The 26958-nt window shown below is 39.7% G+C and overlaps 1 protein-coding gene and 1 pseudogene across 1 annotated transcript in view; both read left to right on the top strand.

Moving 5' to 3' along the window:
- Positions 1–4407: 4407 nt before the first annotated feature.
- On the top strand, positions 4408–5084 carry LOC103546410 (small ubiquitin-related modifier 1-like; annotated as a pseudogene).
- A 6812-nt stretch (positions 5085–11896) lies between these two features.
- BAZ1A (bromodomain adjacent to zinc finger domain 1A) overlaps positions 11897–26958 on the top strand; it is an 83678-nt gene continuing 68616 nt past the window's right edge. Inside the window, 3 exon segments of the mRNA XM_070588083.1 lie at positions 11897–12031; positions 12518–12691; positions 22628–22906. Coding sequence (XP_070444184.1) covers positions 12579–12691; positions 22628–22906 — 392 coding nt within the window. The 5' untranslated portion in view covers positions 11897–12031; positions 12518–12578.

Here is a 26958-nt window from a genome sequence, read left to right as displayed (position 1 = left end):
CAACTCTAAGAGCATGAACAATTTTAGCTCCTTGGAAACAGCTAAAGGCAAAGTAGTGTTATATTATTATTTCTCAGAAGTCAGCACCCCAAATCTCACAACTCTTTCTTGATCAGTCATAGCTGAAAACATTTTGTGAGTAATTTATCATGATTTCTGACCTACAGAAACTTACATTTTGGAGATTCTGACACAAACATATAGGACATACTAACACAAATAAAACTGCTCTAGCAAGAATTCAAACCACTGTCGAGACTGCATATAATTTTGAAGTTTGTATTACTTAGTTACCCAAAAATTTGTGACAAGATGGTAGCGCTGAGGGAATCAAAGAGAAGGGAAAAAGTCGTTTTAAGGATAAGAGGGGCTTGACTATGTTAGGAGGCCTAAAGAAAGGAGCAACTGCAGAGGGGAGGTGTTAGAGAAGGAAGTCACAGAATTAGGTCTTAGAGGTTGAAAGAAATGTGATCAAAGGCAGAGATATAACCTTGGAAAGGAGAAGACGATAGGGAAGGGAAAAAGGGGAGGTAAAAATAAAAGAAAATTTGGGTTCAGTATAGAAGTCATTTCAAATGGCCCAGATTTTGTAAATAAATTAAGATGCAGGGTGAGTGCCAAGAGCAAAATAAGGCTAAGAAAGGAAGGAGGTTGGAGGCTTGAGAAAAATGGAAAGAGGATTAGAAAACCTGTTGTAGGGCGTTCAATAGAATGTCAGTAAGAGATGACTTAAAAGACGTTCAGTGTGTCATTGAAGGCCTCTGAGGTTAGAGAGCACATTTTTGTAATATCTTGCAGTGATCAGCCAGGAAGAAGCAACAGAAAAAGCAAATGCTGGGGGTTACCCATGGTAGGACAGTGAGGTGTTTGGAGTGCTGCTGAGTGTATTGGGCATTCTGGTACTTGCGCTGTGTACTTGAATAGAGGAAAGAATATCAAGAGATTTATTTACTTAGCAAATATTAATCACCTACTGTATACCCATCAACTTTCATAGGCTTTTGTTATATTTCTGGAAACAATTCCCTAATGTATAGCCTCAATCCTGATTTCTCTTTTTTTTTTTTAAGGAAGATTAGCCCTGAGCTAACATCCACCACCAATCCTCCTTTTTCGCTGAGGAAGATTGGCCCTGAGTTAACATCCTTGCCCGTCTTCCTCTACTTTATATGTGGGATGCCTGCTACAGCATGGCTTGATAAACAGTGTGTAGGTCTGTGCCCAGGATCTGAACCGGTGAACCCCAGGCTGCAAAAGGGGAGTGCACGAATTTAACCATTACCCCACTGCTGATTTCTCTTTTGATTTCAGAGCCCAGCCTTCCAACTGCCTGCAGGGCATCTCTGCTTCGATGTTCCATATCTAAAACTGAATGCTTCATCTTCCTCCCAAACCTATGTCTATTCATGATTACCCCATTTCTGTTAATGATATTACCTTTCTAGTCTCCCAGGTCTGACATTTTTTAGTCATCTCTGACTTTTCCTCTCCTTTCCTTTAATGTGTCATGAAGTTATGTCATGAAATACTGCCACTGAAATATTTCTCCTGGCTTTTCTTCCTTTGCATTGCCAAGGCAATAGTTCAGGCTGTTGTCATTTCATGCTTGTACTTCTCCCATGCCCTTTCAACTAGTTTCCCTGCCCCCGGGCTCTACCCAACTCAGTCAGTCTTACATAAAACACCCAGATTAGTCTTAATAAACCATCAGTTTGATGAGTCATTCCTCATCTCAAAAATCTTCAAGGCGCTGTGGTAAAGTCCCTAAGGAAACAAGAAGACCCTAGAGGAGCTCATATTCCAATGAGAATGGGGGCAGTTAACGCAGTCAGGAGGACGTGCTGATTTAGAGAAGGCTTCCCTGAGGAGTGATGAGAGAAGAGGAAGGCATGGGAAAAAGCTGGGAAACACCAGGATTTAGGGAATAGGTGGAGAAGAGGTGATGCCAAGGAGACTCAGGGGAGTTGAGAAAGGCGGGTAGGAGGAGCACCAGGCGAGAGTGTATCACAGAGGCCGCGGTAGGAGAGGGTGCAGAGGAGCGGAGTGAAGGAGGCGGACCCTTTGCTGGTAAGAGTCTATGGGATTTGGCAGTGAGGGGGTCAGAATCAAGAGAAGTTTTAGGGGGGTATTGGGAGGCTAAGGAGGGTTGAGAAATGAAGTAGAAACAAGGAGCATAGGTTTCCTCTTAAACATGCTGGTTGAGAAAATAAACAGTGCTGAAGATAAAGACATATACTTAATTCCCTACCACCACAATGAAAGAGATTTGCATGAGATCACAGCCTAAGGGCAGAGATCTCAGTGGTGAAGGAGAGCTTGCTATTAGATAGAAGGAAGATGATTGATGGAGTGAGATCCCTAAGGAGGTGTGAGATAGACTTGAATGAGGAAAAAAAGAGCCTTTGTCTATTTATAATCATCCTCTTACTATGTACATACTAATTCTGACTATATATATATATATGTTATGGTTGTATATGGTTAAGGTAATGATGCATTATGAAATGACTAAATGAATTTTTGCAACTTGAAGGGGTAGCTACCAGATGAATCATTACAGACAACTCTAGGAGTTGCTAATAACCTCAGCTTGAAAGAGCTAAATCATTCATTAAGGTTTAAAGAATATCATTCACTGTTGCCATGAACATCAGCTGACGATTAGGAACATTTTCAGCCTGAAAACTGGATGTATTAGTTTTCTATTGCTGCTCTAACAAATTACCAGAAACTTAGCAGTAGGTCAGAAGTCCAACACAGATCTCACTGGGCAAAAATAAAGGTGCAGGCAGGGCTACGTTCCTTTCTGTAGGCCTCTAGGGGGAAATCCATTCCCTTGCCTCTTCCGGCTTGTAGAGACCACTGCATTCCTTGGTTTGTGGCCCCCTTTCTCCATTCCAAATCAGTATCATCACGTCTCTCTAACCTTTCTTCAGCCATCCCATCTACCTCTAACCACACCCAGGAAAGGTTCTCTACTTTTAAGGACTCAAGTGATTAGATTAGGCACACCCGGATAGTCCAGCAATTCTCTTCATCTCAAGGTCCTTATCCTTAATCACACTGCAAGTTTCCTTTGCCATGTAAGATAACACTTACAGGTGCTGGGGATTAGGCTGTGGCCCTCTTTGGGGGCTATTATCCTGCCTACCAATGGGAACTGAGGGTGAGGTCTTTATTTTAAGAGAGAAGTTTGAAAAGGGAAAAAGAAAAGTGTTTAGTATTGGGGAATTTGGTTTTTGTACTTGAAATGGGCAAAATGCTTGTTCTGATAGGTAAGGTGGTTTCTAGATGCCAGCTATGTGATGTCTAAGAAGTTAGTGAGAAACAGTTTACTGATAGCTTTGAGTGAAATTTATCTTTTTTAGTCAAAAAAAAAAAAAAAGAAAGAAAGATAAATTTCAGTTGTGCTAAGGAAATAAGAGATGGGTGTTTTCACCTAAACATTTAGATCAGAGAAAATAGGGTAGTGGCATGACTCCTGGGTTCTAGTATAATGATGGCAACAGAAATAAAAGGGAGAAAACCCTAAACGTTTTATTTTATAAGGCACCTGTAGCATTAGCAAATGTTTCACCAGGAACTCTTAGATTAGAATTTGGCAATAATATGTTCAGAACTGGGTTCTGAATTTTAACTGTGTTAATTCTATCTCTTCATCCATAATTGGCAGGTAGTCTATGGATATATAAGCATTGCAATATGGGGCTAGTTATTGATGTCAAACTTGCAGTATTTATATCGGTAATACTATGCTTCGACCACATAAGCTAACTAGTAAAAAAAAAATTCCTAATTATAAACATTATAAATTGAATATTATAAACACTAAATATTATAAGAAAAATGACAGAATATATACTTTCTAATAATAGGTTTTGAGTGCCTACTGTGTTTCAGGCATCGTAGTAAATCTTTTTAAAAAGATTTTTTAGGGGCCAGTCCAGCGATGGGGAAGGGGGGGAGGGGCGGAGTGGTTAAGTTTGCACGCTCCGCTTCGGCAACCCAGGGATTCACTGGTTCAGATCCTGGCACAGACATGGCGCAGCTGATCAGGCCATGCTGAGGCTGCGTCCCCTGTAGCACAACCAGAAGGACCCACAACTACCATATACAGCTATGTACTGGGGGGCTTTGGGGAAGGGGGGGGAAGGAAGAGGAGAAGAAGAAAAGATTGGCAACAGATGTTAGCTCAGGCCAATCTTTAAAAAATACATATTTTTAAAAATGTACAGTAATATTTAAAATGATATCTGACAGTAGGTTATAGCCTGAATTCTAAAGGGAAAGTAAAGGAGGAACAAAATAGATTCTAGTATTTTATACTCTAGTATTAACAGAAATTAGTAAATGAGATGGCAAATATTAGTGCAACTTTAATAGCTATTTTACTACAGATAAACTACAACTTAAAAATTAGTTTTGCAGTTGATAAAAATAAGAAAAAGAACCCTGTAATTCACATTTTAAAACTTTCTACTTGTTCCTTATATGTTTTATTTTTAAAAACAATAATGAATCTATTAGGCTGAATGCAGTATGAGTTGTTCTGTAAATTGGTATATAACTATTTTTTAAAATTATTCTATTGGTCCTGCCTGCCCCGGGCTGTTGCTGTGCGGAGACGCCCGGAGGAAGCTGCCATCACCATGTCTGCCCAGGAGGCAGAACCTTCAACTGAGGATTTGGGGTATCAGAAGGAAGGGGAAGACATAAAACTGAAAGTCATTGGACAGGATAGCAGTGAGATTCACTTCCAAGTGACAATGACGACACATCTCAAGGAACTCAAAGAGTCACACTGTCAAAGACAGGGAGTTCCAATGAATTCCCCTCAGGTTTCTCTTTGAAGGTCAGAGAATTGCTGATAATCACACTCCAAAAGAACTGGGGATGGAGGAAGAAGATGTGATCGAAGTTAATCAGAACAAACGGGGTCACTCGACAGTTTAGATATTCTTTTTATTTTTTTTTATTTTCTCTCAATCCTTTTTTATTTTTAAAAATAGTTCTTTTGTAATGTGGTGTTGAAAACGGAATTGAAAACTGGCACCCCACCTCTTTAAAACATCTGGTAGTTTGAGTGCTAGTGCCCATTATTCCTTATCGTTTGTTTTCATTGTGGTGATATTTGGTGATCAAACCTCAGCCCCCTTCATATTGCCCTCTCCTTTTTAAAAATTACGTGTGTGCACAGAGATGCCACCTTTTCCAGGACTGTGCATTTTCAGGCTTGTGATAAATAAGACCGATCAATGTGAGTGTTCATGATGACTTTCCACTTGGCCCTGAAGTTCTAGCATGTAATTGCTTCACTCCCGAACTATGACTTTCGGTGGGAGATGGAAGTTTTTCAGAGAATCAAACTATGGAAAAATGACCTTTCCTTAACTTGAAGCTACATTTAAAATCTGAGGGTTTCTACTGGAAGAAAAACATCAGATTGCCTTGGAGGTGACAGAGATGGTGAGAGTAATGACTGACTCCTCAAACGGCTTCACTGAAGAGAAGGCATTTTAAGATTAAAGAAAAATCTTGTCGGAAGATCCCAGAAAAGTTCTAATTTTCATTAGCAGTTAATAAAGTTACTCATGCAGACGTGAATACAATAGAACACTGCTCTTATTTATCTTATGTGTACTTTTTGGCCTGGGAGATGGGTTTTAAATGGACATTGTACAGGCTTCATTAAAATAAAATATTTGTAAAAACTGTACTAGTGTTCGTTTTATTTTTAATTGAACGGAAAGAAAAAAGAAAATGCTTAAAACAAAGTTTTCTTGCATAATACTGGAAATTATTGTTCATACATGGTACAAATAAATTTTTTCTTCAGTTCTGTGCAGTGATGCTGATCATGACTTTGAAGCACTGAAAGTTACTGAAGTGCCTTCTGAATGAGGGATTTAATTAAGGCCACAATACCTTCTTAAATACTCAGTGTTCTGTTTTTTAAAAAACTTGACATTTCTGTATGGTGCATATATATGATACAGTTACCCAATCACGTTGAATAAATGGGCACACGAAAAAACCAATTATTTTATTGCGGTTATATTGGCTTATAACATTGTGCAAATTTCAGGTGTACATTATTATGTTATATATCAGTTTGTGTATAGACTGCATCATGCTCACCCCAATAGTCTAGTTTTTATCCATCACCATACGAAGGTGCCCCTTTACCCCTTTCGCCCTCCCCTGACGCTCTTCCACTCTGGTAACCACCAATCTGTTCTCCTTTTCTATGTGTTTGTTTGTGTAACTAATTTTTCATCTCTCCCCAAAGCCCCAGTACATAGTTATATACTCCTTCTAGTTCTTATATGTGAGCCACTGCCACAGCATGGCAACTGACAAATGAGTGGTGGGGTTCCGTGACTGGGAAGCAAACCTGGGCCCCTGCAGTGGTGAGCGCTGAACTTTTAACCAGTAGGCCATCGGGGCTGGTTCTGTGTAACTAATTATTAACATAAGCAATCTAGAGAGAGTTTTTCGGAAATATGTAATCTAAATTCTATTTCCAGGTTAAGATGAAAGCAGCCATCCATCTGACTCTATCTATTTCACAGTAATCAAATTAAATTTGTATTTTATATATCCATCTAACCATTCCTCCATCCAACAAATATGTCATGGGAAAGGCACCATGTGAGGTCCTGTAAAATATTTAACACAGTCATTTTTCCTTTTTATTTGCAGTTCTAAACTTATTTCCAATTGTGAAGTGAAGGACTTTATTACATTAGTTATCTGTCCTGACTTGCCTCTTTATCCACTAATCTCTGTATCTTAAACATTTTTATTCATCTTTCTACAGTGAAAAGTCTCTCTTTCATCCATGTCCCCAGCAATTCTTTTCCCAGAGGCAACCAGTGTGTTATTTTCCTATATATCCAGGTGCATTTTCTGTATCAAACAAATATGTGCGTGTGTATATATTAACCCCCCATACATATTTTTCTGCACCTTGCTTTTTTTCACTTCCTCGTTGTTTCTTATGTCTGCACACTACTCCACTGCATGGACATATCACAATTTATTTAATTATGGACATTTCCTTTAATTTTAGTATTATGCTATTCATAAGAAAGCCAAAATATAGTCTTCTATTCAATATATTGGTGGGATATCTTCCTAGAGATGAAACTTCCATGTGCATTTGTAATTTTGCGTAAATATTGCCAATTTGCCCTTCATAGAGGTTGTGCCTGTTTCCCCACAGATTTGCCAACATGTGATGGTGATCTTTGCAAATCTGAAGGATGAAAAATGTCATCTCACTTTAGTTTTCATTTTCTTTTCTCTTATTATGAGTGAGGTTGAGAATCTTTTTCTATGTTTTAAAAGCCGTTTGTATTTCCTTTTCTGTTTCTCTGGGCTACTGTGATTTATTACTTAAATAATAGGGAAATAGGACATTATATATTAGGGAAACTGGCCCTTTGTCAGTGAGTTGCAAATAATTTTTTCCCAGTTTGATATTTGTCTTCCCATTTTGTTTGTAGTAGCTTTTGTCAGGGAGAAACTTTTATTTTATAGAATTATCTCTATGGGTTCTGGGCTTTGTGCTATGCTTAGGCTTTCCCCACTTCTGAGATCATTTAAAATTTTTTCACGGTTTCCTCTAGTACTTTTATGATTAACAAACATTCTTAATCATTACAAGTTCTAAATGGTGTAGTGCATAGGATCAAGTTCCCTGTTTCAATTTTTATCAGAGCTAGACTAGAAATCAGTCTTATGGAAATATAGAAGAGTAGTAAGGAACTTGGACTCCGGAGTCAATAATTTGGGCTTTTCTGCTTCTGGGCTGTATGACCTTGGGCTTGCTACTTACTCTCTGAGCCTCAAAGGCTTCATCTGTAAAATGGAAATAATAAACAGTACTTTGTTGTGAGAATTGCATGAGATGATTCATTTAAAGCCCTTAGCACAATGCTTGACCAGCTGGAAGCATTCATTAAATGTAAATGATTACTGTGATAATAATGATGGCCATAGACTATTCTTTCAACCCCTACTACCATCCCATAATTCATGACTTTATTCACAAGAGGTTGAATAAAAAAATGCATTCCAAATTTGCCAACATTACCACTTCAGCACTAAGAAGCTAGTCTCCTCTAGGCATAGTAGTTCTCAACCTTCACAGTACATTAGAACCACCTGGGTTCATTTCAAAACTCCGAATGCCTGGGTCCCTACTCTAGCGATTGCTTTAATTGGTCTGGGGCATGGCCCAGGCACCAGTGTTTCTCAAAAACCCCTCTGGTGCTTTCAATGGGCAGCTAAGGTCTAGAACCACTATCCCGACACTAGGGCAGTGGTTTCAGATACGAAGGGAAACATATTCATTGCTTCTAAAGAAAAGAATCTTTTCTTTAGAATATCTTTTATGGGTAAAACGTCATGAATTCTTCAGGAAGACTTTAAGAAGAGAACGTAGAAGAGTTGAAACAGGTGTTAGAGATACTGAGGAAAGGAGTTACGAAGTTGAAGATGTTCCTTGTATATATTTAAAGGACATCTTTCTCAGAAGGGTTCAGGGAAGCTATACTCTAAATACTTTTTTACAACTGCTACTTAGAGGTAAGGGACATGAAGTGTTTCTGTGTGTGAGATGTATTAACTGAAGCATGGCGATAGGACTCGTCAGCTGTTGAATTAGACAAAGTTAAGATTCTTATTACCCCCATCGCTTTCCTGGATGATTCTCGAAAATAAATGTTTGTGATCATGAGCAATATATCTTATCCCCTTACACATTTTAACACTTTAGGGAGGATTTGGAATGGTATTTTAGCTTATTTATGGATACAGTGTAAGTAGGGTACACAAGAAAATTAGATATTATCAGATCCAAGGAAAGAGCCGTGTAGTCTAAAGAGACTGGACAAGCAATCAGGAGGCCTAGATTCTAGGCCCTGAGCTTCAGCTTCTTTAGCTGCAAAAAAGAGAATTAAGAGTTCCCAAAGGTTTCCTTCAGCTCTAAGTAATTACTGTCGCACCAAACCACCTAAGTAAAGCCTTTCTTAATCAGTCAATAAAAGACAGGAAAAGTATTCTAGCTCAAGCTTTTAAAATACATCTTCATAGTCTTGTTTTGTCTTTACCTATCTAAGGCAGTATACCTTCTCAAATATTAAACTATGTCTTGTCAATATTAGATTAATATATGTCTTGCCTAACTAGTTTATTTACATTTTGCATTTAAGTGGGGGCCATTGGTGTCTTCACCCAGAGGGGTGACTGATGTGGGGGAGGGGAGTGCATCTTCAAAGAGGCAAGGATATGTGGGAACATATCTGTTGCTCTTCAAATCATGCCCGTGGATACCTTAATTTAGGTCTGATCCTGGGTCCCTCTTCTACGTTTTCTTCTAATCTTTTCTTTTTCTCTTTTGCATTTTGTTGCTCATGATCGACTCACACAATTCTTGTATTGGATGATCTGTCTCAATGTCATCTCTTCTCTACAAGACTGTACATGTTTTGAGGCCAGGATACATTTATATCGTACCCCTTACATGAGCTACTACAGCGTGTTGGCACAAAAAAGGAGCCTAAGTGTTTAATTGAATTAAATTGTTAAAAAATTAAATGATTTCAATTTCATTGTCTTCTCTATTTTTTTCCATGATACTTTTTCATAGTTTCCTTTACAATATATCCAATTTCTTTTACACAAAGTCCTATTTCATGACAGTATCCTTTAAATACTTTCTGAATACAGCAATGAACTTTTCACCCTCAAATGCCTAGAAGTGGTGGTTAATAAAGCAAGAAAGTAATCATCATACCAAAATATGAAATAATACATTAGGTAAGGTTTTAGTAGTAAATGTGTAGGAAAACTTTAAGAGGAGTGTTATTTTGAAGTAGCTTAGGTATGCTATCAATTTGATCAAGTATTATAAACACATCAAACTAAACTTTTAAATATGACAATTATAATTTACTAAAGCTATTCTGAATTCACAATGAACAACTAAGTATAACGTTTATTAAGTATCACAAACCGTTAAAAGAAATCCTATGTATGTAACTCAGAGAATTGAGTTATGATAGTATTGAAATTTGAATATGGTAGAAGGAAAATTGAGTATGATAGTATTTTGATGAAGTAGGATAAAATTTCAAGTTAGTATAAAAAAGAATCCAATTGTTTAAAATTTTGTATTGAATAAAAATAAAATCAATGTAACTATTTTTGATCGTGATTTTAACAAAATTATTTTAACAGCTTATCAAATAGTGAGAGCTAAGAAATATAAATACTGTATATTCAGAGAAAATTTCACCTGTTTTTCACTTAACAGTTAGGTTGGGATTTTGAATTGTGAGACAGATGCTTCAATGTCGGTTGAAAATTGTCCATCCTCCTTGTCCCCCTTTTTGAGTTTACCTTTGTGGGCTCTAAATTTTTCACCTGGAAAATTAGATACTATCTAGGTAGGGAATTCTAAATGGTCATTCAGTGTACTAGTTGGAGGTCAGTTTAAAACACCAGATTTTTTAATGCATAATTTTTGAAGAGTTTACACAGCTTAAAGAATATACTTGCTACTGAGGGCACTTCTAAGCCTCTGTGACTTCTATATTCATACAGTAAGGTACATTAATTTTATTAATGATCTTTAAAACACTCAAAGCATATAGTGCCTTTCACAAAATTTTATTTTGCGAGCATTAATGATTTTTAAAACACTCAAAGCATATAGTGCCTTTCACAAAATTTTATTTTGTAAGCCACCATAAAAGTATCTTGAAAGCTAAAAAATGGTAACTCTTGAGATTTGGATTCCTTACATTTTCTGCTCCAATGTACACAAGTACTTAATTTGAAGATGTAAAGATGATCCCACATTGTTTCTATCACAGTATTGGGAATTAATTTTTTGTTGAATGACTGTTCCTCAACCTTACTGTCTTTTAGACATTCTCACACGATAATCTGCAAATAAGCAAATGTCAAGGGCAGTAGTGAAAAAGACCACTTTTAAAAAGCTGGCAAACATTCGGAGTTATTTGTAGTTTCGAAACTTCTTTTTAATTCAAAAGTCACGTGTTATGTGCATTAAAATTAGTTTCACAAATGACAATTATAGATAAAGAAAAGTTGCTTTAGGGGAAATTCACTAGCAAATCTATAATCTTTAAAATTCTGAGTGATTTAAATATTGATCCTTTGCAAAATATTTTCAGTCGTATCCTAAATACTGCTTTTTAAAGGCGTTTTTTAGTTTTAAATATGTGGGGGTCCCACAGGCAGGATGACATTTTCTAATATACACTTTTTTGGTCTTTCCTCTGCTAAGTCTGACTGAATTGTCCTAAGTATTAAAGAGAAATGCTGTCAAGAAAGGTGTTTTCTTTTCAAGATGGATGTTTACACAAGCGAAATAATGTTTTAGACACGAGAATTCCAATTTTGAAGAAGAAAATATCAAAATACTTTTTATTTCTTATTCCTCATTTCCCTTCCCATCTTTAAAGTACAAGTTAAATCTTAACTGGAATCCTTTCCCCATCGTGTAACCGAGCGACGGTGCCAGACTTGAAGAGGAAAGCTTTACTTTGTTCGACATGTGTTTACCAACCCCAGCGCTTTCCCCAGATCTTTTGGCCGATAATCTCAAACATGGAGGATGCTTCTGATTCTTCACGAGGGGTTGCTCCATTAATTAATAATGTAGCTCTCCCAGGCTCTCCGCCGTCTCTTCCTGTATCAGTGACAGGCTGTAAAAGTCATCGAGTAGCCAATAAAAAGGTAGAAGCGAGAAGTGAAAAGCTCCTCCCAACAGCTCTTCCTCCTTCTGAGCCGAAAGTCGATCAGAAACTTCCCAGGAGCTCCGAGAGGCGGGGAGGCGGCGGTGGGACGCGATCCCCCGCGCGGAGCCAGGCCGTGGCAGCGGGAGCAGCGGCGGGCGGCGCGGCGGGGCCGGCGCGCGGCGACCCCCGGAGGACGGAGCCTCCCCTCCTGCCTCTGTGGCGGAGCGGCGGAGGGGCGGCCGTCGGCGTGCTCGCAGGTGAAGGGCTCCGTGGGGTCGCTGGGCGCCGGCCGGCGCCGGCGGGGAAGTGGAGGCGAGCGGGGGAACAAAGCGGAGCGGCGCCGGGGGCCGCCCGCGGCCGGCTCCCTCGCGGTGTCGGGCGGGCCGGCGGCGCGCCGAGCACGTTGTGAGCCCCGCGGCAGCGGCGGCGGCGGCGGGCAGGGAGCCGGCGCGGGGGGAGGGGGCCGCCGCGCTCCCGCACCGCCCGCTCGCGGCGGGGCGTTCGGCCCCATTGTGAGCCGGCGGCCGGGCGTGCGGAGGTGGGGCGCGCCGGGAGGGCAGAGGCGGCGACTGGGGCTCCGCTCGCTCCATACGCCGGCGGCGACAGGGGCCACCTCGGGCCCGGTGGCGGCCGCGGCGCGTCGGTCACACAAAAGGCAGCGGAGCCTGCCCGGCGCGCGGACCGGCCCCCGCCGCCGAGCGCTCCCCACCTTACCGGCTGTCGTTTCCCTCCACTTCTGATAGGGGAGCGGCGCCGACGCGGGCGGGCGGCCGGGGTCTGGGAGAGCCTGCGGGCGGCCGGGAGATGCCGCTGCTCCACCGAAAGCCGTTTGTGAGACAGCCGCCGCCCGCGGACCTGCGGCCCGACGAGGAAGTTTTCTACTGTAGAGTCACCAACGAGATCTTCCGCCACTACGAGTAAGGGCCGCGCGGCGCGGGGGTGCGAGGGCGTGGGGGAGCCCTCCCGGCCGCCTTTTGTTTCTCTCCCGTCCTCGCCCCGGGCTCCTGACGGGGCGACTTGAAAGTGACGGGTGGCCGCGGGCCTGAGCTTCTCCGGCCCCCGAGCCCGAAGCGGTGACTGCGCGGGGCCCCGGGGCGGCCCAAGCGGCCGCGGGGTGCGCGGGGAGAGCGGCCGCGGGAGGCAAGGCTGGGGGTCCCCGCCGGCCGTGGGGACCGCCTCTCGCCGCGGCGGCCGCCCGGGCGGCGGAAACTCCCCGCCTCGCCCCTCCCCGCCGCGGCCACACGCGCGCTCCGCGGCCAGTTCCGGGATCCCCGCCCGGCGGCCGAGGGGATCCCCGCCCGGGTCAGCGGCTCGGGGCCGCCGGCCCCCGGCCCCGGGAGGGAATCCCCGCCCCCGGGGGGCAGGAAACGGCCAGGCTGGGCGCCGCTTCCCCGGTGGAGTGGAGCCTGACGAGGGAGCTGCCCAGGGTAGGGTCGGGGCGGGCGGGAGCGGAGGTGAGACTCGGGGCGGGGGGCGCTCCCGGGGGCGGGGGCCGGGGCCGGCGGCCTCCCGTCCGGTGCGGCTAGGCCTCGGAGTGCGCGACGCCAGCCGTGCGCTCTGTCACCGCCTCTTCTGGGTGACTAACTCCGGGCTGCGGAGAACTCGGCGTCTCCGCCCCCGGGAGACCGGGTGAGGAAGAAGTCGGGGCTAGGCGGGGGAGGAGGAGGGGAGGGAGCAGGGCCCCGGGCGCCCCTGGTCTGCGCTTCGGCGAGCCTGGAGGCCGGCGGGGGGAGTTGGGGGAGGGGGTTAAGACAAGTTCAACTGCAGCCTCAGCCAGCCTCCTCTTTATCCCCCCGCACATGTGGGCCGCCTGACATGTGCCACTCGCTATTGTTTTGATAAGAATCCGGAGCCGCTGCGAGTGTAGTTTCAGCCCCTAAATTTTCAGTCCCTCGCCTGGTTTATCCCGAGAGATCCCCTTGTCCTGTGACGCCAAGCAACGGGGTGTTTCAGATATCTGTGTTTAAACAGGATCTCCAAGTGAGAACCTGAATTGATCAATCACTGAAACAGCCTGATCCTCCCTTTTTCTTAGGCTTTATCCTCTCCACTTGTGGCTTAGGAACCAAGTGTTATAGCAACCAAATAAATTGCGTGTAGGAGGCACCTTTTCTGAGTCGGGGCCTGATGGAGGGAGGGCTTTAGCCGAACTCTGCACCTGTCTGAGAAATGAGTAGTGAAGTTAGAAAAGTCAGTTCCTTTGAGGTTTTATTTTAAGGAGGCCTTCTTTTTCTTCAGGTCCACGGAAGGAGGTACACATAAACGTGTTCTATCTAGAGAAGTTTTTCAACACAGAGTACTTTTATATAGAAGTGCACATCTTAACTCTGCTCCTGTACAGACTTGTTTTGTTACTCAAATAGAGTTCAGTTTTGTAACTACCTACGTGAATTTGGATTAGGTAATTTGACGAGGATGATGTCTTATTTTTTTTAAAGTTTAAAATCCTTGGTAATAACTCTGAATATTTAAGAAATGGTATTTGATTGCCAACGAAATAGGAAACGGGCTTAAATTTCAAAGTCTTCTTCTTTGATGTAAGCAACCTTATCTTAAGAGGCTCTTCTCACTTTAGAAGGGAGAGTGAATATGACTGTTATCCTTTTTGAGTTAAACACTTTTCATATACTTGGTTCTTGATGATTTGCTATAATCTTGGAGAAATCTGAAATGCCAAAATAAAGGAGGAAATTTTTGGTATTCCAAACCTACTACCTTTTATTGATATTAAGGAACTGTGTTCTTTGTAGTCTTATGATATTAAAAATTCATTAAAAATAGCTAGTTTTTTGGGTTTTTTTCTCTGTACTGAAGTGTTTGGGTTTTCGGAAATTACAAACAGTTCAGGAGAGGCGATTGGTTTGGGAGCAAAGATATTTAATCATTTACCCTGAACAAGGCAGGGCTCCTAGTGTTCTTAGGTCTTAATCTCTATGACTTTGAATTGGCAAAATTGGAAGAAAACTGTCATTTAATTGTATTAAATTTGGCATTACTTATTCTTTCTCCTAGATGATTACAAAGAGATCTTTCCAAAAATGCATTCATGGTGGATCATATATAGTGGTCTGCAGTATTATGGTAATCTGAGCCTCAGCACAAGTCTTGGGAAACTATGAAGGAAACTTCTGTTTTCATTCATTCATTAAATTACCAATTGGTTTATATGAATCGGAAGATTATCCTTTAAGTGCATTCTTCTTTTGTATTTGTCTGAAGACTGCTATGCTCACCTTTTTGCTCAGGTTTTTGATTTCGTGAATAGAACTTTCTCTAATCAGTCTGAAAAATATTTTCTACAGTTCCTGGCCTTGTTCACTTCCCAGCACAATGCAAAGTAACTTTTGCCTCTAACTCTGGTTGGTAGAGGTTGCCAGTGACCTTTTAGTTGCTAAATAGTTTTCTGTCTTTATTTACTTGATATTATAGCCTAACACTTCCTCCTTTGTCCTACTAGGCAGCAATGATCACCTCCTCCATTTTATCTAGTGTAACATCTGCTGTTATTGCACTGTAACGCAATGTATTTATTGCCTCACATTTTCTCTTTTCCTAGACGCTGAATTCTTTGAGACAGAGACTGTGACCAGGATGGATCCTTAGTGATTATATAGTGCAGACTCCTTTATTTTGTTTGTTTGAACTACATGCTCTTTAATTGCTAACTCTTCTTTGACCTGCTTTCCATAAGTAAAGAAGACTCCTTAAAAATTGCATATTAACTGTAGGCAAATGCATAAACTAAAGTGCATAATTTAATCTCTAAATAAGATAAAACTTTATTCTGTAATTTGGATAGCTGAGAACAATTTTGTTTTTACTTTTTTTTTTTTGCCTGTGGATTGTTAAAAAATGGGAGGAGTCTGAATACCAGAAATTCTAGATTTATGGGATAGGAAAATGATTTGTTATATTACCCAGTGACTTAATCTAAATAAAATAACTCCTTTTTTTAGCCATTTAGACCCTTGGAATTAGAAATAGAATGTATTTCCCATCTTTGAGTGAGTCACACTTTTCATAAAAAATGTAGTAATCTCTTCTACAACATCACTGACAGACCACCGTTTGATTCAACCTGGCTTTCCAGTGAAAAGTGTTTGATTAGTTTCTAAGGCATCCCATTTTCATTGTTCATCAGCTCCTCACTTGTTAATTCAGTCTTTTCAACAGCCCCCTCTCTGCAGATGAGGAGATTGGGGTTGGGGTAGGGAGAGTAGATCCAAGATCAGTGTCGAAAACCAGCTTATCTAGCGCTTGGTGACACTGAAATTCTGACACGTATCTAAGACTCCAGAGTTTATGTTCTTCTTTACTAATGTACGGTGCTTATTATGGAGAATTCTTCCTAATGTTTGTTGAAGTTTGCAGAAGTATGCACCAAGAACTTGGGAGCATTGCTTGGAATTCAAGCTGGCTGCCTAGATCTTGGTGTAGGTACCCCTCTCTACCGTCTGCTCAGACATTTGACTTCTTTACTACACCCCCAAATGATGAAGCTCTAGATATTAAGTGTACAAACCAGAATGCCATCAGTTTACAATGGGGAAAAATGCCTTTCACACAGACTAGTTCCCGTACTGATAATCAGCTATGTATGAAATCTTACTTTCAGAAGGCCATTTGGTGAGCATGGAATTTTCAAGGAAAGTTGGATAACCTTCATAGCTTCAAATTAGGTGTTCAGCTCCTCTTTAGGAGTAAATCTGTCACATGGCCCAGATGTTTGGATCCATGAGTCCTTTTTCCTTGGACAGTATAGCAGAAGTTCTTAAATTCTTTTCTTTCAGAGTTTTTCCTTTTATCTGCTTAGCAGCCTACCGTGTTTTGTGTTAATACTTTCTTTTTTCAGACAGAAAATATATATGTCAGTTATTGTAGTGTAACAAGTTACCCTAAAACTTAGTGGCTCGGCATAACCCATTTTATTTGCTCACTGTTGTGTGGATGCCACTGTGGTTTCTGCTGGTCCCTCTGTGCTCTCTCACTCAGCTGCAGTCAGCTGGAGGCCAGGCTGAGGCTGGATGGAGTAACAGGTGGCCTCAGTCATATATCAGGGACCTCACGTGAGATGGCTTTTCTTTCTTTGTGTATTTTTTTCCAGCTTTAGTGGGGTATAATTGACACATAGAATTGTAAGATATTTAAAGTATGTAAGGTGATGAGTTAGTTTGCTGGGATGGCTTTTCTTGCGATGTGGCCTTTCATCCTCAGAAGGCTCATCTGGGCTTGGTGCTGGTCTCAGGGTTCCAAGAAGGTGAGAGCTGAAGTCTCTCAATGCCATTTCTGTATTTTGTTGGTCAGAGCCAGTCTCACAGCCACCCTAGATTCAAGCGGTGGTGGAGTAGACTCCACCTCTTGTGAGAAGAGTGTCGAAGTCATATTTCTAAGGAGTCTGCACACCTTCAACCCTCTGCAAACAGTCTACCACTAAGCAGTTGATGAGATTTTATGCTTGGGTCATCCTGATTGGATTTTGGGTGTTCGCTGATAAGCCCTCTGAAGTTAATCCCTCTTTCTAGCCTCCTTCTCAATGACAGACTTTTTCTTCCAAGATTATCAAGTCTTGTATGTGTTCCTCTGACATTGTTCCTCTACCTTACTGCTTATTCTCCTGTGTATGCTTCTAGGATCTCTCTGCAAATATGGTACCTGAACAGTAAGAAGTGGTACTATTTATTGAGTGCACATATACTATACCAGGCATATTATATTATTTAATTTTCATATTACCTATTTATGGAAGATATTAGCCCCCTTTTGCAGAAGGGGAACTGGGTTCGTTGAGGTTGTGTAACTTAGCCAGAGTCACCTTCTCCAAGTAGTAAAGCATAGATTTAGACTTTCCTCCCTCCTTCCCATTCATATGTACACTTTCTCTGTCTAGATACACACAAAAATAAATGTGGGCTGCCAGTGAGAGTGCCTTTGTTTATTGACGCTATACTTTGGAGAGTCTTTGGAGATGCTGAGATAATTTGTCCCTCTAGTGGGAAATGAATGTATGCCTGCAATACAGTGGCATAAATCACATGTGTGCTATGGAGCCAGTGTAATGGGAGCATAGAAAATGGAGCTTGAACTGCTGGGGAGTTGGGCAAGTCCTCAGATAGGAGACAGCCTCTGAGTTGAGTCCTGAAAGATGGAGCTGTCAAGACACAGAATGGGAAAAAAGGGCATTCCAGGCAGAGAGTGCTCTAAAGAATACTTTTTAAGTGAAAGAAACTGTACAAAAAGGCACAGAAGTGTGAATTTGCTGCTCACTTAAAGTTTGCCTTTTCCACATTCATTAAGCTAGTAATTTTGTTGAGCTAGTATAATGTTTCACCTTTGTTGATTTGCACTTAAGGTTTTAGACTCTAGATTTAAAAAATCTTTATTGCTATTCCTCACCTTAGTGTCATCTGCAGATTTTAGGAGCCTGCCTTGTCTGTCATTATGTAAGTCTGTCAGAGGAAGCACGAAGTATCAAGTAATATTTCATTAAAGTGTTTTTCTAAACACTTTGAATTTTTTTCTAAACACTGTTAATTCTTAATTTAATATCCCCCTGACCATTTAGAGATAAATGTAATTTTCATCTAGCTGATATTTCTCTCTGTAACATAAGGCATGTTAAGTTGGCAATGCCCGTGATCTCCTAATCTCCTGCTCTTGTAACTTTGTCAGTGAAGGAAATTGTTAAAACACCCCATGCTGTCTTCTAGCAGTTACTACTTTTCTTAGTTTATAAGCCATACTTTCCATCTCTTGCATGTCATATGCTATTTAAATCAAGAATTATGTTAGTTTTAACAAATGGCTGCATTTCTCAGTTATACTAATTATTTTGTGGACAGACGAGTTTGCTTATGTCCCTTAGATCTCTTCTGCAGTATTGTGCTGGATCTTTCTTGTCTTATGTCTGGTAATATAGTTTAGCTCTTTAGTAGAGGACGCTTTGCGTTTATCTTTTCTGAATTGTACTCTGTTTGGCTTCTGGTTTTTATGTCACTTCATTCTACTGGGTTTTTAGTTTTCCAGATACCCAGCAGGTTAGCTGTATGTTGCCCTTTGTTGCTCAGTTTGTTCCCCAAAGAGTTGGTTGACTTTACATTAGATGTGTGTTCTTACCAGTTCTTCACCTGGTAACTTAGAAGCAGTTTTTCATTAAGAAATAATGGTAGAGCAGAGGTCATCAAACTTTCTTAAAGGGCCACAATCAGTATTTTAGGCTTTGCAGGTCAGAGGGTGTCTGTTGCACTACTCAGCTCTGCAGATGTGGTGAGAAAACAATCAGACAGTACCTAAAGGTATGGGCGTGACTGTGTTCTAATAAAACTACAAAAACAGGTGGAAGGCTGGATTGCCTCTGGGCCTGTAGCATGTCCACCTCTGGTAAAGAGAACTGTTGAAGGAATGTAGTAATAAATCGGAGACGTGATGATCTACATTAGCCTAAACTTTTTATAAATTTTTGCTCACAATAGTAAAATGGGGTTCTTGTAAAAAGTTTCATCATTTTATATTCTTATAATATACAAATTGAAGAGGCACTGTAACCAACCCCCTAGAATTCAGTATTAACGCAATCCTACACATTTGAATGTGTACGGTGAACGGCTGAAGAGCAGAATTGCAGTAGTGGGAGACAGTGAAGGTAGGGAATGTTAGAGATGGTGCCATGCTGGTAGGGAGTGATGAGTAGGGAGAAATAGGCTTTTTTTCCCCTTGCTTTAAAATGGCCACTGTGGTGGTGGGCCCTGCCTCCCTCCTCCTGAAGGTGGATCTTTGTGCACAGCAGGGCTATAATGTAACAACAACTTTGTAGAATAACAAAGGAAACAAACAGTGCAAATACTTTGCTGGTCGGTGTAAACCTGGGTGTAGAAGGGCAGCCGTACATCACTGGTTACTGACTAGCCTATTTTTCTGCCTGGTAGCACGTGTTCTGTGGAGGTTTGTGGCACTTGTGCCATTGCTCTTCTTGGCATTTTGAACAATGTTAAATCTAAATAGTGTTTACTGCAGCTCAGTGTGAAGTCTGCCCCCTGCCATGTCATCAGTACCCCATGACCCGCCAAATACGCCAGGCTACCAAACACTGACCTGCCATGGCTAGAGCTGTGCTGTCCGATACAGGAGCCATTACTTGGCGGGGGGGTTATTAAGAACTTGAAATGTGACTAGTCAGAATTAAGATGTGCAATAAATGTAAAATATATACTGGATTTTGAAGACTTACTGCCAACAACAAAAAAGTAAAATATTTCAATATTAATTATATACTGAAATGAAATTATGTTGGGATATATTGAGTTGAATAAATTATAAAAGTAATTTCATTAGTGTTTCTTTAAAACTTTTTGAATGTGGCCACTAGAAAATTTTAAATTATGTGTGTGGCCAGCATTCTATTTCTCTTAGCACTGGTTTAGAGACTAGTTAATGTATAAGATACCTAGACTTGAAGTATGTTTTTCTTAAATAGTACTAGATATAGTTTACATTATTTGAGGTTACGTCATGCACATTATGGCTATCTATCTGTTGGCTTGGGAAGTTAAGTCTTAACAGATATGTTTGTTTCTATGGGAAAAAGTTTAAAACTTGTACAAAGCTTTCTAAGTGAACTGCATTTTAGGGAGTAAAAATTAAATAAGACCTCTTCGAAGATCCATTTATTTATTCATTTTTTTCTGCACCACTGATAAACACGTATTGAGTATGTCTCTTGTCTCTCTCTTAGCTAACAAATTATTTATCTGACATAGGTTTTCTTTTGAATAATAAGCAGCTTATATTCATCTTTTTTCTTCCGGCATTTTTCTTCAACTCTACTTTTCCTTTCTTAACTCATAACACCACTTCCTCCAAAAAATGTTCTAGTATTTCTTGATCTTTTTTGCCTGCGTCTCCTCTTTCCCTTCCTCTAAATTCCCAAGGGATATCTCCTCTGTCTTATAATCACTTTTTACTTTGTATGTTAATGGTATACATCCCTTATGTTCTCTACTAAAGGGCGCATACTTCAAAAAAAATCTTCTTGTGCTGAATTAGAGTCATGTAATTTGGCATATGCATGTTCTCTCTTTATAGATCTCATTTATGTTAAGGTATGATTAGTTTCTCTTACTTTATTTCCATAGATTTCATTTTTATTGTTGTTCTACGGACAAATATACAGATGAAACTATCTTTTTTTTTTTTTTTTAGAGATTGGCACCTGAGCTAACATCTGTTGCCAATCTCCTTTTTTGTTTTCCTCCTTCTTCTCCCCAAAGCCCCCCAGTACATAGTTGTATATTCCAGTTGTAGGTCCTTCTGGTTGTGCTGTGTGGGATGCTGCCTCAGCATGGCCTGATGAGGGGTGCTAGGTCTGCACACAGGATCCCAACCAGCAAATCCTGGGCCGCCGAAGCAGAGCGCGAGAACTTAACCACTGGGCCACGCAGCCGGCCCCTGAAATGAAATTGTCTTAATGGAATTACTGCAGATCTTTATTGTGGATCGACTACTACAGGGATAATTGATACAGATTTACTAACCAGGAAGGAAACATATAGCAGTTTTAATATTTTTTTGGAATGCTGGGAGAAGGAAAGGGGGATTTCAAGGAGAAAAAGTTAAAGAATAGTGAATTATATCGGTTACACATGATTATTGAAAAGTAGACCAGAGTATAGAGGAGAGAATATATTTGCCCGTATCTTACCGCTTAGAGGCAGCCATTGTTAACTTTTTTTGCATACGTCTAACCTTTTCTATTTAAAAAGGTTTTATTGTAAAAATAATGAGTGCATGCTTATTATAAAAATTCAAAAATTATTATAAAAATACAAACAATATAGTAGTATTTAGAATAACAAAGTTTCCTTTTCTTTCCTTCCCAGTCCCCCCTTTTCTCTATAGGAACATCTGTTTATAGTGCTTGTATAAATACACACATTTTTGTTTTTATTATAATTAATATATATAGGTTTGTGTTATTCAGTGATTTGAGTTTTTCTACTTAATATACCTTAGAAACCTTTGCATGTTATAGATATCTTGCATTTTAAAAGTGGCTGACTGGAATTTTTGAAAAGAAGTAAATGCTTATAGTAAGAACTTCCAGCATTGCAGAAAAGCGCTGAGTAGAATGGTCCCCTAGTCCCACCCGACTTTGTAGCTACTACCTTGAGTTTTGTATAACATTCCAGAAATGTTTCATGCTTCTTTAGTTTATCTTTCTCTTCCTTCCTTCCTTTCTTTGCTTTTTCTTTCTTCCTTTTTTTAACACAAGTGAGGCCATACTATATATATGGTCTTCGTAAGCTTTTACCTTCAAAAACTGTAAGGGGGAATCAAACTGGAAAGTTTTGTTTCTCTTAACATGTTATTAAGAACTCCCTATACTGTTAATGACTATGAATTTTCATTGTATGAAGTACTATAATTTACTTACATTTCTTTTATTGTTAGATGTTTAGACGTCCAGGTTTTTCACTATTATATTAAAGCCTTTTAAAATTCATAGTTAAGTGCTTGAATTGACTTAAGTGTTTTGACTGCTTTGGAACATAAAGCTTAAAATTTAGAAGGAAAAAAAAGGTTGGGTTTATTTTCAGTTTCACTCCCAATTTCAAAACTGATGGAAATCCGAGTCCGAGTTTGGCTGAATGTACCTTTAAATTGCAAAATATAAATGTCCAGTTTAAATATACTTTCTCTTAGGTTTGTATTAATGCGTAAGTTAACCAGTTACTAAACCCTTGTTTGAGTTCTATGATTCTGTATAAAATTTTGCAATAAAGGCACAATCGTGTATCAGCTTTTAATATAACATTTGTGAAGTGATAGGTAATGGGTTTTTGTTTTTGTTTTTTAATCAGTGACTTTTTTGAACGAACCATTCTGTGCAACAGTCTTGTGTGGAGTTGTGCTGTGACGGGTAGACCTGGACTGACCTATCAGGAAGCACTTGAGTCAGAAAAAAAAGCAAGACAGAATCTTCAGAGTTTTCCAGAACCACTAATTATTCCAGTTTTATACTTGACCAATCTTACCCATCGTTCACGCTTACACGAAATTTGTGATGATATTTTTGCATATGTCAAGGATCGATATTTTGTTGAAGAAACTGTGGAAGTCATTAGGAACAATGGCGCAAGGTAAAGTGCTTTTAATTTTTCCTTTTGATACACACTCATTCATATTGCTCAAAATTCAAAATACACAAAAGGGTGAACTGAGGAATGCTTCCCTTTTACTGTCCTCCAGCTACCCTGTTACCCTCCCCACGGGATAGCCCTAGTGTTAGCAGTTTCTTATGTATTTTTCCAAAGCAAATTTTTATATAGACCACCAAAAACATGTACATGTATACGCATGTACATACATCTATCTCCTGTCCCTTTTGATGCAAAAGTAGCATACTATATTCTATACCTTTTTTCACTTAAAATATCTTTTTTTTTTTGTGAGGAAGATTGGTCTTGAGCTAACATCTGTTGCCAATCTTCCTCTATTTTGTATGTGGGACACTGCCACAGCATGGCTTGATGAGCTGTGCATAGGTCCACGCCTGGGGTCCAAACCCCGTGAACTCTGGGCTGCCAAAGTGGAGCGTGCAAACTTAGCCACTACACCACTGGGCTGGCCCCTCACTTAAAATGTCTTAAAGATCAGTCCATTGCTTTATAAACCATCTTTCTTCTCTTTTTTATTTACAGTATAATAAGTTCCATTATATGGAAGTTCCATCTTTATGTAAGGGTGAAAAAAAACCTTAGAGAAAGATATCTACTGTGTCCTCATTATGTTACCTTATAGTTTAAATATGCCTGTGTTTCTTGCTGGGTTTTAGTAGTTCCTTTGATAAAATGAGGACTGAGTTTTATATACCCCACTAAGTTCTCTTCTCTTTTACCCAGGTCTTCAAGAAAAAAGTACGTTTTTCATATATGAAAATTTAAAATGACATTACTGTGGCACTAAGTTAAAAATTATCAGTGCTGTCCTGAAGTCTTAAGCATTTATGATTGGCTAGTCACTGATATTTATCATAAGAATCTTTGTTTGCATTGAAACTATTTATAGCTTCTTGACTTTTGGGGCAGTGACGATAAAATGTTTTCTGGATGCTTTTTTCCCCTCCTTATTGACCTGAATTCAGATTTTTTTTTCTTTTTGAATTTTAAACTTTAAGAGTCAAAAGTTAATTCTTTATTATCTTATTTTGGAGAATCATTATGAGTTGATATGTAATTTCAGAGTAATGTCTTAATGTAATCCATTTTAGTTATTAAATGCTGCTCTACATGTATCTTAAAAAGCCAAGAGATGTTTATATTAAGATGTAAATTTGTTTGGATTTCATTTTGGTGGAGAATTGAATTTTTTTTTAATTGTAGAAGCAACAAATGGTAAAATTTGAAGGATATTTCATATGTCTAGTAACCTTTGGAAAAAAATTATACGTATCTTAGGTGGAGAGATTAATATGTCACCAGTAATCCCACCAAGAACATAGCCTTTAAACAAAAGGATCGTATTATAAATACTGTTTTGGAGTATGTGTTATGGGTTTTTGGTGATATACTTAGAAAACACATTTTTGTGTTTTAATCTATATCACCAAAAGGAATAATAGAGCCATGTTTGGGAACCAGGATAATTTTTTTCTCCTTATAGTCATTGTTTTTATTTGATTTATGCCAAAAGTGTTTTCTAATTTACAAATCATTGTGATACATTAACCTTTAACCTTAGGAATATTGCTTACATCTAGAAATGCAGTGGTTCAGTATTTTTTGCATAGTTTTTTTTGTTGTACCTTAAAAATGGGCATCAGATAGGGTAAGCTATTAATAACAGTAGTAAACTAGGGCGCACTGTAGAAATGGGAAATCTGGGAGTCACGATTTTCTGGCTTATTAGGAAACATGCCTCTTCCTGCTTATGAAGCTTTTAAATAGTGAAGTATAAGAAATTGGTATTTTTCTGAAAAGTTTTAAGGTTTAATTTTCATAATCCGTATTGGCCATTCTTAATCTGTGTGTGCAGAGAGAGAAATCTTGGATGACTCCTTGACTTTTGCCTTTAGCAGCTGGGTGGATGGTAAGATGTGAAGCCTCAGGAGTAGTTATCAGAGTCTCGCCATCTTTGCTCTCATCTCAGGCCCAGATATTTCTGATTGCTCTGATTTTGTGTTTCACAGACATGTTGCTTATGTGATTCATGAGTGTCACTTGCAGGCTAGACACTGGGTTGGGTGAAAAGGATTCAGATGCTCTTAAAGAGTTCAGTGAAGGGAGAGGCAAACATGAATGTAGACTTGCCAGGTATTAAAATAAACGTATGAATGGAGTAATTCAGGAGCATCCAGGTCCAGTGAGCCATGGAGGCTAGGCCTGGGTTCCCCATACTCACACTAACACTGGATATTTTAGTCGTTTAATCTTTGCCGAATCTGATGATATCTCAGTGTGTAATTGGCTTGTTCAGGTCCTTTGCCCATTTTTCTTTTGGCTTGTTTGTCATCAGTAGATTTGTGAGAGCTACTTATTAGATACTAGGCATATTAAACTTTGTCATACTGTTGCAAATAGTTTTGTTTCATTTTTTGTTTTTCTTAAAGGTGCAGTAAATGTAAAAAGAATTTTAAAAATATGTGTAAAGAATAATGATATAATTAAGGGGTAGAGAAAAATACAATACATATTCATATATTCACCACTTGGTTTTAGTAGAATACTATTATCTTTGATTTTTGTGTATGGTTTGAGAAAAGCTACAGATTTCTAGTACTATGGGAAGCATAATAGTGATGGTGAAGGTCTAGGTTTTGAAGTCAGACTGACCTTGGCAGACTTCCTTTAAGGTTACTGTGAGACTGAAATGAGAAATTGTGTGTGTGTTGTACACATTTTGAATTGCTATATAAATAGAATATAGTAGCATTTTACTTGGGGAATAATGCTGCCGTTGGCCCAAGAGGCTTATATGGAAGTTAATATTCTTCTATTATTGACTAGTTTTTCTATTAAAAATTATATTTTATATTATAATTAAGCTTCAAGCCTGACTTGAGATTTCTGTAGCTTTAGATCCTGAGTTCCAGCGTACATCCTTATCTTTTTACCCTTTTCACTTAAATTTCAGTTAAAATAACTTCAGTATATAAACTTGCCTAACTTGACTAGATTTTCTTTGGTTGAATTGTGCCTCCACCACATACTTCCTACCCATGTACATTTTGGCAAGTTATTTAACAGCACTTGTCTCTCCCTTGTGTACTTAGTAGAATTATTGTGAATGTTAACTGAGATGCTGTATGTGAAGTGCCAGGCACACAGCAAGTGTTTAAAGGACCGCTTAAAGAAAAAATCTTTTTCCATTTTGATTTTTGAGTTCTCTCTCGTGCTAATAAACTCTTACTCTATTATATTGATATGGGCAAATGACTTGGCATGATGTTTTTTATTTGGAATGTGTCCCTTTTGGCTTCACATCTCCTTGTGTAACTTTTGGGGTTGAGTTGAGTTTTGAGGTGATGATGGTAGCAGTAAGGGCCTGGCATCCTCAAGGGTAGGCTAGCACAAGCCCTTCTTCCGTGATAAGCTGCAGGTCGTTTCCTCAATGTCCTTGTTGACTTTTACCTGTAGGCTCCTGTGGCCTTTATACTTTAGGAGTCGTATTTAGAGGTTAAAATGGATTTCTCCAAGTGGCTGAGAAATGCAGGCACTTACTCTCTTCACAGGATCCACTAGTATGAGCTATCTGTGCTCCCACTCTCACCTTCCACTCTTCATCCTTTTGCCACGGAGTGTGAAGTTAGAAGAATTTGCTTACACAGTGCACACATTTTCATCTCTTTGCTTTTTTTGTTAAATGAGCTTTATTGAGATATAATTCATACACCATAAAATTCACCCACCTGAAGTGTATAATTTAGTGGATTTTAGTATATCCACAGGGTTATGTGACTATCACCACTATCTAATTCCAGAATATTTTCATCACCCTAAGAAGTCCTGTACCCATTCCGAGGTACTCCCCACTTCCCTCTCCCTTCAGCCTCTGGCAGCCACTAATCTACTTTCTGTATCTATGGATTTGCCTATTCTGGACGTTTCATATAAATGGAATCATATTTAGCCCCCGTGTCTGGCTCAGTTCACTTACTGTCGTGTTTCAAGGTTCATCTACATTGTAGCATGTA

The sequence above is a fragment of the Equus przewalskii genome, chromosome 1, assembly GCF_037783145.1.
Source record: "Equus przewalskii isolate Varuska chromosome 1, EquPr2, whole genome shotgun sequence".
Lineage (NCBI taxonomy): Eukaryota > Metazoa > Chordata > Mammalia > Perissodactyla > Equidae > Equus > Equus przewalskii.
Note: the sequence above shows the minus strand (reverse complement) of the source record. Positions and strands in the feature narration are given on the sequence as shown.